General features: G+C 36.7%; 1 protein-coding gene across 1 annotated transcript; it reads right to left on the bottom strand.

Moving 5' to 3' along the window:
- Window positions 1-577: 577 nt before the first annotated feature.
- Window positions 578-3328, bottom strand: LOC18030854 (omega-6 fatty acid desaturase, chloroplastic). Its single transcript, XM_006412584.2, has 10 exons — window positions 3166-3328; window positions 2991-3048; window positions 2429-2676; window positions 2202-2345; window positions 1976-2127; window positions 1765-1887; window positions 1475-1652; window positions 1250-1368; window positions 1042-1156; window positions 578-944 (listed from the first exon to the last, which is right to left on the bottom strand). The coding sequence occupies exons 1-10, from the start codon at window positions 3202-3204 to the stop codon at window positions 780-782; spliced, it is 1341 nt and encodes a 446-aa protein (XP_006412647.1). The 5' UTR covers window positions 3205-3328; the 3' UTR covers window positions 578-779.
- Between the last annotated feature and the right edge of the window lie 9619 nt (window positions 3329-12947).

The raw sequence follows: 12947 nt of genomic DNA, 5'->3' as shown, positions 1-12947 counted from the left end.
TACGCAATTACACACTCATATTTTGCATATGTTTTTTGAAGTTACTTGTACCGTAAGTTACTTAGATCCAACCAGACACCTTTTTTTTTTTTAGAAAAATCCAAATAAGAGGAAAACGAAAAAAGCAAAACCCTAAATTTCCGAGAACCTCGTAAGTTTTACTAGGATAAAAACACTCTTTTGGATAATGATAATTGATAAACCATCTTTTGTTTTCTCAAGTTGAAGATAAGAGGAAACAAAATATCTCCCTCTCTCTTTTGGATAATGATAATTGATAAACCGTCTTTTGTGTATCAAAAATCATTTTGATTTAATTATGGATATATTTGCTAGATAAGGTATATTATTGTTTTATAATATGAGAGAATGGCAATGTAGTAGTAGTGAAGAGAATATAAACATAGAGAAGAGAAGAAACTGAACATTTTTTGTGAACTGATATTGATATTGATATAAACGTAAGTTTACTTTTGCGTTTTGCTTTTTAGAACTCTTTTCTCAATGTAAGAAACTATTCCTCTTTTCACCTCTCACTTTTCCTTTGGTCTTTTCCATCACTTTCCCGTAAATATTGCAGGCATAACAATACGAGTCTTCATGTTTACCTCTTCAAATATTCTCTTTTTTCATAAGTTTCATAAAAGGTGATACAGTATAAAGCGCGATTAAAATGTTAGAGAAGCTTCTCTCGCTTGAAAAGCTTACATATAACATTGGCGATTGCAAAACAAAAATACTGAGATTTCAAAAGACCACAATACAGAGGCCACAGCGAATTAGGCTGCGTAGTCAGGCATTGCTTTCTTGAGGAATGCTATTGGCTGAGATTCTTCAGGGGCTAACCGGTCAAAAGGAATGTAGTTCTCCTCTTTGTCATAGACATGGCACACAGTCATTATCGTCTTCATCAACCGCCAGTTCCATGTAGCCAAGTTTGTATACTGCAAACAACACCGAGCAAAGAAAAAAGAAAGATAACTGTCATATCATTCGTATGTATAGCTTACAGCTTTTGTGGGATAAGAAAGCGGCTATTACCTTTCCCCAGTTCTCTTGTATAGACTCATGAGCCGCACGGAGGTTGTAGCTTGGTATTCTTGGGCTAATGTGATGTGGTATGTGTACGTTAATATCATGGCAGAGAATCTCGATCCTGTCACAACGCAGAAACATCGATTCATATATGAAAATATCAAAACTCAGAGAATACCAACTTAACCATCTTAGCAGGTGGAGATGCATTTACCAACTAGGATAATCACAATGAACAGTCCCGTTAAGCTGGGCCTGAGCCGCGTTCCACTCATCCGCAGGCTTGAAAGGAATGTGTGGAGCCGTATGATGAACCATCGTGAACGTGCTCATCTATAGAGAGAAACAATAAACGCTTTAACCATTTTGGCTTATGATGCTATATCCAAAAAAAGAGTGAATAGAGAAAAGCATAAGAGAGAGAGAAGCATTTATTTACCCAGAAGTGATAGCCTAACCATGGCATCAACCAGAATTTGACCCATCCCAATATACCAACTTTGTATACAATAAGCGGCCACCCAACGGCCATGAAGGCAAAAACACAAGCCAAACTTATCTTCACTCTATTCACTTCACTTGCTCGGAACTTTCTCAGATTAAAGTGCCAGTTCACCCTGTCAGAAGAGAATGCTTATCATCGTCAAGTAAACAGGTATATACAGAGAAAAAATGAAATGGAACAAACTGATCAATGCGTAATAGTAAAAGCTTAATCTCTATATATACCAGTGAGCTATGGACAACCAAGGCCTAATTGGGCCATATCCAAAAATGATTGCCTTTCGCAGCACCGGTGATGAATCAAACTCCTCTGGAGGAACTGGTTGCCAAGCTGTGTCATGAACTAACCTATAGAGAACAAAGCGGAATCAAGACTTCTCATCTCTTATCCTATTGTGAATATCTATAAAAGTCTAGGAACGTGAGAAACACTTACATGTTGGTCTTGGCGTGATGACGGTCGTGCTTAAACCGCCATGGCTCATACGGATAGACAAGTGGCAGGAAGGCTAGAGTACCCACAATGTCTTCCACCAATTTGTTCTTTGAAAATGACTTGTGAGCACAGTCATGACCTATCACAAAGAACTAAAGAAAGACAAATCCAGTTAGAAAACAGAAACAAGGTTGACACAGAGAAGAGACAGTAGAGGAGAGCTTACCCCAGTCACTGCAGTTCCTGTCCATGCCCAAGCCAACGGAAGCAGATACCACGGCGCTTTTGCAATCATGAAGAGTCCCAAAGTGTAGGAAGTCACAGATATCAACACAGACTTCCAAGCTTTCACATCATCAATCTCAAACACCTGGAGAAGGACCGTATTCCAAAGAATGAGTAAGAAGAAGATCCATGGAAATGACATGAAACGCTTATTGAACAAGCTATAACCTCTTTTGGAAGTGTATCCATGATATCTTTTAAGGTGACATTATCAGGAAGGTCTTCTCCAATTTGGTTGAAGCCATAGCTCTCTGCTAATTGCTCCCTGTCTTCTGCACTGTCAGCTGAAAGCGGAGCGACTGGAACAGAAACCGCTTTTATGCATCCAATCCTTTTCTTTGCAGGAGCTACGAATCTTCTTCGCCGGTGCGCATTTCCTTTTAACAGAAGATCAATCGGTCTCACAGCATACACACCTGTATGCATCCACCAACGAAATTACAAAAGAAAGATTCACTACATTAGCCCTTAGGCTCATTAATGCCAAAAGAACAAACAGATTTATCCTGATTGCAAGCCAAAGAACACAAGCGAGTTCTTATAGGCTTTATCAAAGACAAGACATTTGCAGAGCTTAAAACATATAAAACCCCAAATTCACTCCTTTTTCTATTTATAACAAAAGGAATCGATCGTGTCATTGATTCCTTCAATTGAAACTCCATAAGTGTAGACAAGTTAACTTGAACCTCCCAAAAAAAAGAGGGTTTTTATGGAGAAAGAAGAGTACCAGGAGAAACACGAGCAGAAGCAACCTTAGGAAACCTAGGAAGACATTGTTGTGGGCCCTGAGAAAACAATAGCAAAGAAACAAATTGATGATGGGAAACTCAAGTTGCAGAGATGGGCAATGGAGAAGCGTGCGAAAAATGAAACCTTTGTGGCTAAGAATTTAAAAAGAGTACCGTGAATGCGAAGAGAGAATCAGCAATCCTGGAAGCCATGGATGGGCGCACAAATTGAAGAAGGCGACCTGAGTTTCTCTGCAAATGTTTTATGGGATTGAATGGCTGTGAAGAGCCCTCACCTCTTCATGTTCATTAGCACCAATGACTTCCACAATTTAAGTTGGGGTTTTAGTTTTGTTTTCTTCTTTTGTTTTTTTTTTTTTCTTAAACCAAATTTTTGCAGTCGAAATAACGGAAAATATGAAAACTATTTTTATATTAGGAAAACAATTGACTTGACCAACCCCAGAAGATAAAAAGTACTATTGAGTATTGACATTGGTAAAGAAAAAAAAAGTACTGTAGTTGACAACAATAACAAATAAATAGTTAAGGAATAAAAAACAAATAAATAGTTAAGATAATTATCAAATTTAAAAGATAATTCTAAAATTTCGAATTTCAAATGAAAATAAAAATTATTTGGAGTAATTAAAAACTAATCTGAACTACACTCAATAAAACCTAAATTTCAAGTAAGCAAGTAGGGCTGCAACTGAATGTTTGTCCTAAAATTTCATACGTAAGAAGAAAACAAAAATTAAGATTTAGTGGAGACTCCTATTTGTTTTTTCTTGGTCTAGGAATCATATTAGTTTAGTAGACATTGATAATTAAGATTTTGAAGATGGCAATGATAAAATCAAAAACTGGAGTCTATTTCAAGCTTGTTCACTTCTACAACTATAGTTTCTTTTATATAAGTTCTACTAAGTTCAGTTATATCTTGGACGTAAAAATGGTCCATTTTTAGCTCCAATAATAAATAAATATGTTGTGATAGAAAAAGCTTCAATAAGAAGACAAGGTTCAGGTTCTGGTACAAAAACGGAATGAAGAGAAGAATGTACGTTTTTTCGTCAACAGAGAAAGTCATATACGTTACAAGTGACGTGATAATTCTGCACTCCTACGTGGACATCTAGAAAGGGAGTACTTGGAGACAGAGAAAGTGATTGTGCTACGTAAAATACTATAATTGCAGGTTCGCTAGTTGCTCTCCCTTGTCATTAAATTGACGTGTTTTTGGATCACTGAATTCTTTCGAGCTTTAGAGAAAGCATGCGTTACGGGTGATACGTGCATATTATATATTCTTGTTGACACAAAAATATATACAATAAATTTTTTTTTTTTCAAATGATGTTATATAGCAAAACGTATAAACTTGAATTCAATCTCTGCCTCTGGTGGTTTAGTTGTTGAAAATTACTAACAACGCAAAGAATTCTTTTATTTTCCTAAAACCATAATTGCATTAGGTTTTAGCGATTAGTATGGGCTCCATTGTGAGTCCAGCTCAATTCAAGAAAAAATAAGCCTGTAATTTACCACTTGAGAGTTAAGACAAGAGACCTTTCTTTCCCTCACGCGTCCACACATATACCACATGATTCCAATTCACCCAAACGCACGACAAGTCCATAAGATGTGAGCCAAATTGATAGGACGCTAATTAGCTCGACACTAAATCGTTTTTGTTTTCCTCTCACAAATGAAAGAATGGGTCTTTCTAAACATTGTGGGCTGAGCCCAACTAAGTCCAGAAAATATCTAATCCAATAGTTAATTGAGAGTTGCGACACATGTGAAGCTAAGGTTTTATCCACATGATCCTGATACACATACAATAATTGGCTAATTGCACGAGATGTCCATATAAGACTTAATCAATCTACTAATTAGGTCTACAGAGTATTTTGGCTGGTCAATTAGAGACCCATAGTATAACAAAAAAGAACTACTCAGACCTGCAGCCAATCTCTTATTAATTTAAAAACTGAAGACACGTTCTATCAATAAGTAGGCAATGAAAGAATATGTATAATGGAAATTAATCTGTGGCCTAGATTAACAAAGCGACGAACTCACTTGACTGAACAAACAAATTTGATTACTCTTATTTAAGTTACAGTATCTTTAATTAACTTTGATTTTGGATAATTAGAACTCTTTTCTTTACTAAATTATTAATTTTCTTTTTCATCTAATGTTTATTTTGTAATCTATCGCCATATAATACGCCTAAAATGCTCCAAATAGCAACCTTAATTACGTGAGAGAAAACCCAAGTCGGTGTTTATTATTAGTATTTAAAACAAATAGTAATTGAGAAAACAAAAAAAAACAAATAGTAAAATCAATAGTTGGTCTTTTCCACATCATTTTTAAATTCACGGAATCCCCGTGGTTATAAAAAGGAATAGTGTGAGCCCCAAAAGACTTTTTCGCGAAAACTCTAGAGAAAGACGATTTCGAGGCGATCTTATCGCGAAAACCCTAACTTCGACTCTGTCGATCAAATCTTCCAATTTTTGGAGTAAATCTTCTCAAAATCTTTATTTTCTCTTCCGTTATGGCAGCTATCGAACCTATGGAGTCTCAAAAGGAGCTGTGGCAAGTCTTACAGGGACTCAAAATTGGGGCAGATCAATCAGCATGGAAGGTTCATCAAGATGCTCAGTTGGAATTTCAAAGAGATCACCGTCTCTGTTTGGTCGCTAAAGGACTAAATCCTGCTCACCAAAACCCCGCTGGGATAAAAGCTTTGATGCCCAAAGCTTGGAGCTTACTCGGTCAGGTTGAAGGACAAGTGAATGATGATGATACTGATAATTTCTACTTTCAAAAGGAGCATCATCTCTTAACAGTACTCGAAGGTGGTCCTTATACTTACAGAGGCTGGATGGTGGTTCTAGATCGTTGGAGTAATATGGGATACCCAAACTTCCTACGTCATCTCCCTATATGGATCAAAATCAACAAGCTTCCAGCTATGTATCGTCGTCGGGGTATCGTCAATAGCATCGGATCTAAATTGGGACATGTTGATGATGTTCTTATCATCGAACAAACTGTTAACCATCTTCCTGAAGCCTGGGTTAAAGTTGATTTTGATGTGGATTCTACCATTACCTTGGCCCGTCAGGTGGAGATCATGCCACACACATCACCGGTCGAATTGGAATTTCGCTATGCAGAATTCCAAAAATTCTGCACAACTTGCGGAAGTCTAAAGCATGGTTTTGAAGTCTACCCAAAAGCTCCAAGTCTCCCTCCTCAGATTGATCAGCTGATGCAGATTGGAACCAGCTTTTCTACAACAGCTGCTGACCGACTTCAAGCCATTGCAGGTCTAAATGCTTATACGACTGCTGGTGCTATTCCAAGAATCTGAAATCTCCCCATCTTCTTCCCCCGGCTCCTCCACCACAGCATCCAACATAAGCCTCATCAAGTACTAATGTTAATCTTGATTCTGCTGATATAGAGATGGGAGTCATTGAACAAGGGATCAAGAGAAAGGCACTTGAAGCTGATCCCATGACAAACCCTTCTACCTCTAAGAAAGCAATCACCATCACAGAGAAGGATAAAGGTTTGGTGGTCAACCACAAACCACCAAATCAGCAAAAATGAAGATATTTCACATGAATTATCAAGGGCTGGGGAACACTCTGACAATTCAATATCTTACTGATATCAGGAAGTCTTTTACACCTGATATTATGGTCCTCTCTGAAAAAAAAAACCGCTATAGTGTTGTTCAAAATCTATGTAAGGATCTACATTATGCCCATTCTTTTGTGTTACCAGCAAATGGGCTTAGCGGTGGGTTAGCCATTTTTTGGGATGTCCATATAGAGCTAATCGTAGGAACCTCTTCCTTGTATAATACAGATGTGTATATTTGTGATGGCGCTAATGTATTTTGCTTGACTTATATCTATGGTCACCCTATGTTGAAAGAGAGAAACATCCCATGGAACCGCATGATTTCTGATGTACAAGCAGGTTTTTACAGCAGCAAGCCACGGCTAGCACTAGGAGACTTTAATGATATAAAATATTCCCACGAAAAAGAAGGAGGTGCTCCCAGGTCAGAATCATCTTTCTATAACTTTCGAAGAATGCTTTCAGTTTGTGGCTTGCATGATGTTAAAACATTTGGTGGAAAGTTTACTTGGGTTGGAAATAGGCATCATGATACTGTACGAACACGTATAGACAGGGTTGTTGCTACTAGCGATTGGTTGGATATTTACCCAACAGCTTATGTTCAAACCCTTCCTTGGCATTGTTCTGATCACAGGGCACTAATTCTATTTACCGAAACATCAAAATGGAAGGGGCATAAGTTATTTAGATATGATAATCGTTGGAGGTTAAATCCATATTTGAAAGAGGAAGTAAAAAAGATTTGGAGTGAACGATGCCATGACATTCAGAGTAAGAACTTTGGTAAAGCTTTAGAGATATGTAGAAAGAAGATTTCTCAGTGGAAATCAGAAAATCTAACTAATACGCAAAAACTCATTCATGAGCTTAAAGCTTTACTTGCACAGGCCTATGAAGCTAACTTCTTAGATTTCACTGTCATTGGCAATATAAAACAACAACTGGAGCAGGCTTATGGAATGGAAGAAGAATATTGGAGACAAAAAAGTAGAGTCTTATGGTTACAAGCGGGGGATAAAAATACTAAGTATTTCCATGCGAGAGCAAAGCAAAGAAGATCACTTAACCGAATTACCTCTCTTACTGATGCCTCTGGAACTGTTTATGTAAGTCAGGGAGATATTCATAAGCTTATCATTGACTATTATACTTCTTTGTTTTCATCTCGAAGGACAGGTGATCATACTGCAATCCTTAGGACTCTGCAACCAAGAGTTACTGATGAGATGAATGCTTCACTTACCAAACCAGTAACGGAGTCTGAAGTTTACCAAGCTCTTCAACAAATGAACGCTGACAAATCTCCAGGACCAGATGGGCTCACAGCAGGTTTCTATAAAGACCACTGGGCAACTCTTAAAGACGGTGTGGTATGTTTTATAAAGCATTTCATGGAAACTGCTGAATTAGACCCAGTTTTGAACCGAACTCATATTTGCTTAATTCCAAAAATAGAAAATCCTACTGAGGTAAAGGATTACCGGCCTATTAGCCTTAGTAACGTGGCATATAAGATTTTATCTCAAGTTTTAGCTGAGAGGTTGAAACCGTTTTTGCATAGTATTATCTCAGAAAATCAGACTGCATTCATCCCAGGCAGACTAATCACAGATAATGTCTTGATATCTCATGAGCTAATCCATTCTATGCATACTCGTAAGAGATCACATCCTTTCATGGCACTTAAATTGGACATAACTAAGGCTTTTGATAAGGTTGAATGGTCCTTTCTTGAGGCAATTATGAGAAAACTGGGTTTTGTAGAGGTTTGGTGTACTTGGATTATGAAATGTATCACATCAGTAACCTATTCAATCCTGGTGAATGGGGATCCGTCTCAGCTTATTACCCCGACATGCGGTATTAGACAAGGGGATCCCATGTCTCCTTATCTATACCTGCTATGTACTGAAGGTCTTTCCAATCTTCTTAATCAAGCTGCTTTGCAGGGACTTATTACAGGTTTTAAAGCAAGTAGGGGAGGGCCAGCAATCACCCACATGCTATTTTCTGATGACTCTTTGCTTTTTTGCAAGGCTACAGCTCAGGAATGCGATCATTTGTTGGAATTCTTAAAAATCTATGAGCAATCCTCAGGGCAAGTCGTGAACTTCCAAAAGTCAGCTATAATGTTTTCAAAAGGTATCTTCCCTGCTCTTAAAGATTACCTCCTTCAGGTTACTCATATTAGTAAAGTGGGAGGATTTGGAAGGTATTTAGGTCTTCCTGAGTATATTGGACGGAATATAAATGATGTTTTTGCCTATCTTACCCAAAGAATTGAAAGAAAAATGGAAAACTGGTATACCAAGTTCCTTTCTCCTGCTGGTAAAGAGATATTTTTAAAATCTGTTATCACAGCTCTTCTTACTTATACGATGAGTTGCTTTATGCTTCCTCAAAAAATTCTTCAGCAAATGGAAAGAGCTATGAGGAAATTTCTCTGGTCTACTCAGCAGGATAGGAGTGGTTTGCATTGGATCGCTTGGAATAAAGTCACGGATTCAAAAAGTCAAGGAGGTTTAGGTATTCGTGACTTTAAAGATTTCAACATTGCATTGCTAGCAAAGCAAAGTTGGAGATTAATGCAAAATCCAAATTCTTTGTTAGCACGAGTTTATAAATCTAAGTACTACGCTAATACATCAGTATTAAGTGCAAAGCAGAAATGGAATTGTAGCTTTGCTTGGCGTAGTATCCTTAAAGGAAATAATCTTTTACGACAAGGAATTAGATGGTCTGTAGGAGATGGAAGTCAGATCCAAGTATGGCATGAACCTTGGTTACCTGTTAATCCATCTATGCCTGCTGCTGGAGTTGGAGCATAACTTACCCAGATTTAAGAGTTAAAGACCTTCTTGTTCAAGGAACTAATCGATGGAATGAACTGAAGTTAGCAGAACTATGTGAGCCATCTGATATCTCGTTGATTAAATTAATTAGGCCGTCTCTATCTGGAACAATGGATGATATCAGCTGGATACATACATCTCATAGAGGATATTCAGTCAAGTCGGGCTACAATCTCCTAAGGAGTACTCGAGGGCAGTCATCTAATATCCCAACACATTTGTACTGATTCCTTTGGAAGCAGAATGTTCCTCCGAAAATAAAGAATTTCTGGTGGAGGTCTTTTCATCACGCTCTCCCTGTGGCAAAGCAACTTACACAAAAAAATATTCTTGCCGATAGTACATGTCAGATGTGTGGAGAAAAAGAGGAAACAGTCAATCATCTTCTGTTCCAATGTCGTGTTAGCAGAGAGGTTTGGGATCTCACACCATTGAATTCTCCTACTTCTGGGTATTTGAATTCTCATGACATTTATGAAAACTATAATACCTTTAAGGATTTAAATGCTCATGATCCTGTTGCAATGATGCTATTTCATATGATGGGGTGGAGAATCTGGAAAAATCGGAATGAGCTTATTTTCAATGCTCGAAGATGGCTCATACCTGATATAATTAACAAGGCGTTGCTTGATTTTAAACTATGGCAGGATGCAATGGAAGCTACAAAGGTTGAGTTAGCAATGATTTCAAGTACGAGGTATGAAAATTCTCAACAACTTTTCCAAGACAATGTGCAATTATGTTGTTTTACTGATGCATCCTGGATTTCAAGAACACAAGCAACCGGAATAGCATGGATCCTATATGATCAAAATGGTAAACAGCTTCTCACAGGATCTGGAGCTATCCCTCCAACTCTCTCGCCGCACGATGCAGAGGCTGAAGCTCTTCGCATTGCTATTTTTGATCTGCGACGACTTGGTTATAAAGATGTTAAATTTGTTGGTGACTCAGGCATTATTTATGGCCCTCTCATTAATTATCAAGAGTCAGCAAATCCAACATGCATTCGACATCTTCCTTGTGCAATGTCATTACAAGATATTAGAAGAGTAGCGCAGGAAAATGGTTTTACTTTCAAGCAGATCAAACGCAATCTTAATAACGATGCGGATAGTTTAGCAAAAAAGGCTAGAACTACTTTGCAAAACTATGTAATCAAATGGCCTATGTAACAGATGTTTGTTTTTAATGAAATTCTGTGAAAAAAAAAAAAAAGGAAGAGTGTGAGTGTCCTACTATATCTATAAATAATTTCAAAACAATTCATAATAATGATAATCCGCTCGCATGAACTAACTTTTAACCGTCTTACTATTGTTAGTTAAGTTCGTTAAAAATAATTTTCGTTTGTTTGATGTCTTATCACAATCAATGACCTATAAAAAATTGTAGGTTAGAACCAAACATACACCATTATTGATTTTTTGCAGAGCTTCCATGTGAAGCCACTTGTCCGCTAGTTACCGATGCTATTGCCATTGCAATCAATCCATTTCTCTCCAATCTCGTCCACCAAAAATTAGACGAAAGAAAAACAATTTTTTGAAAAAATAAAACTCTGTCAACTCAATACAAACCTCCTTTATCTATGATCAACAATTCGGCGTTTTCTTTCTAAATCATATCTGAAATAAACGAAACCCATTTGAATGAATGACATGCATGATTCATATATATTATAGAAGCAATATTTTGTGGATGTTATATATATGCACATATTTATATAATTGTTATTTTTTTAGTATTCAGATATTACTATATATTGATATGATTGTTTTTTTTTGTTGGTAGACAGAGTGTGTTTTTTTCACATATAAATAATTAACCCGCAAGGCCGCAGTATTTACGAGTTTTTAAAAATAAAGTCATAATTAAGAACAATACGAGTAGATTAAATATGTACCGTAAATATGTAATGATAAAACGTGTTTTGATTGGACCATGTAAATGTCCAACAACTTTTGGAAAATTATTGTGCGCGCAAATCAATTTCCATTCAAAATGGGATGTAATATGATCTGTCAGGAAATGAAATCAAATACTAAATATACGAATCGAAGTATCAAACCTATAGCATTATTTGAATGTCTACGGGTTTGTCGTTGTCTAGTGACAGTCGAAACGTCTTTGTTCGTCATAAGAGGAGAAGAAGACAAAAAAAAGGATTTATAGGCTTGCATCACAGACAAGATGATGGTATGTTCGGGGTGTTTTTAAGGACAAAAAAAAATAAATCATTTTGTATAAGTTATTGATAATTCATATTGCAAGTAATGTACCTGCATGCAGTTTTCATGTTATTGTTTTGGCTTTGACGTGCAATTATGTCACACGGTATACTTCTTGCTGGTTTTCCACAAACAAAGGATTAATTTGATTCATAATGACAATGATGATGAATTGATGAAACAATAACACAATTTTTTTCTAGCAAGTTACATGACATGTGGATGTGTCATGTGGTGCGAAACATTAACCCAAAAAACTGTAACTCGGTAACTAAACTAGGTGTGTTTTTTTTTTTTTGAACAAACAGGTGTGTTTTTTAATATGTGTGCCTTGATAGGTGAAATCCAATCTCTTAAAAAAAAAGTAGTTTGGGAAATAACTTGTAGTTAAGCAGCACCCGGAAATTCTGAAAAGTAACGTTACAGAAAATAAATAAAATGAGAATAGCGTGTGCTTTTTTTTTGTTAATCAAGAAAGATGTGTTGTTAATTAGCGTGTGTTTTACTCTGTTCGATGAAATTTTATCAATTTACATTCTTTGATTTAGTTACGTCGTTATTATCCCTTTGTGAATTATCGTCAGCAATCATCTCAAAACGGACTAGCAAAATACGACCTGAATTAATGATAATTATGTTTGATTAGAGTATCGTAATTTAGGAAAAGAAGAATATACTCGAATATTGGTTGGTAATTAAAACTTTTATTGGCGACGGAAATGGGCCCACCTAGGGAGGCAGTGGCAAGACACCGCCTACCAAAGTATGAGGGAATATCCTAAGTGGGTCCCATGATTACGTCATCATGTAATAGAACCTGAACCAGCAAACGCCTGCCCATCTTTTTTGTTTCTTTGTGATTGTTTTTGTTTTTGCTTCTCTCTTTTCTTCCTGTTAAACTAGCACGAGAACATGCAATTATTTCAACAAATTAAAGCATTGTTTAGGTTTATTCCAGCTGCACCATTAAGATAATGACTAAAACTCATATGAACTTGTTTCTTTTTGTTAGTTGATTTGTTTTATGAGTCTTTTGGTATCCGCACACAAACAATAAACCAGATTGCATGTAGTTCCTAGCTACAAATCATACAGAATCCAAACAACTCCAATAGAAACATTGATTACAATCAAAACATGAAGCAAAAGTATACAATGCTTGAGGGGATACCTCATTGTGTAAAAGTATTAATTA

The sequence above is a fragment of the Eutrema salsugineum genome, unplaced genomic scaffold, assembly GCF_000478725.1.
Source record: "Eutrema salsugineum unplaced genomic scaffold, Eutsalg1_0 scaffold_1, whole genome shotgun sequence".
Classification (NCBI taxonomy): Eukaryota; Viridiplantae; Streptophyta; class Magnoliopsida; order Brassicales; family Brassicaceae; genus Eutrema; species Eutrema salsugineum.
Note: the sequence above shows the minus strand (reverse complement) of the source record. Positions and strands in the feature narration are given on the sequence as shown.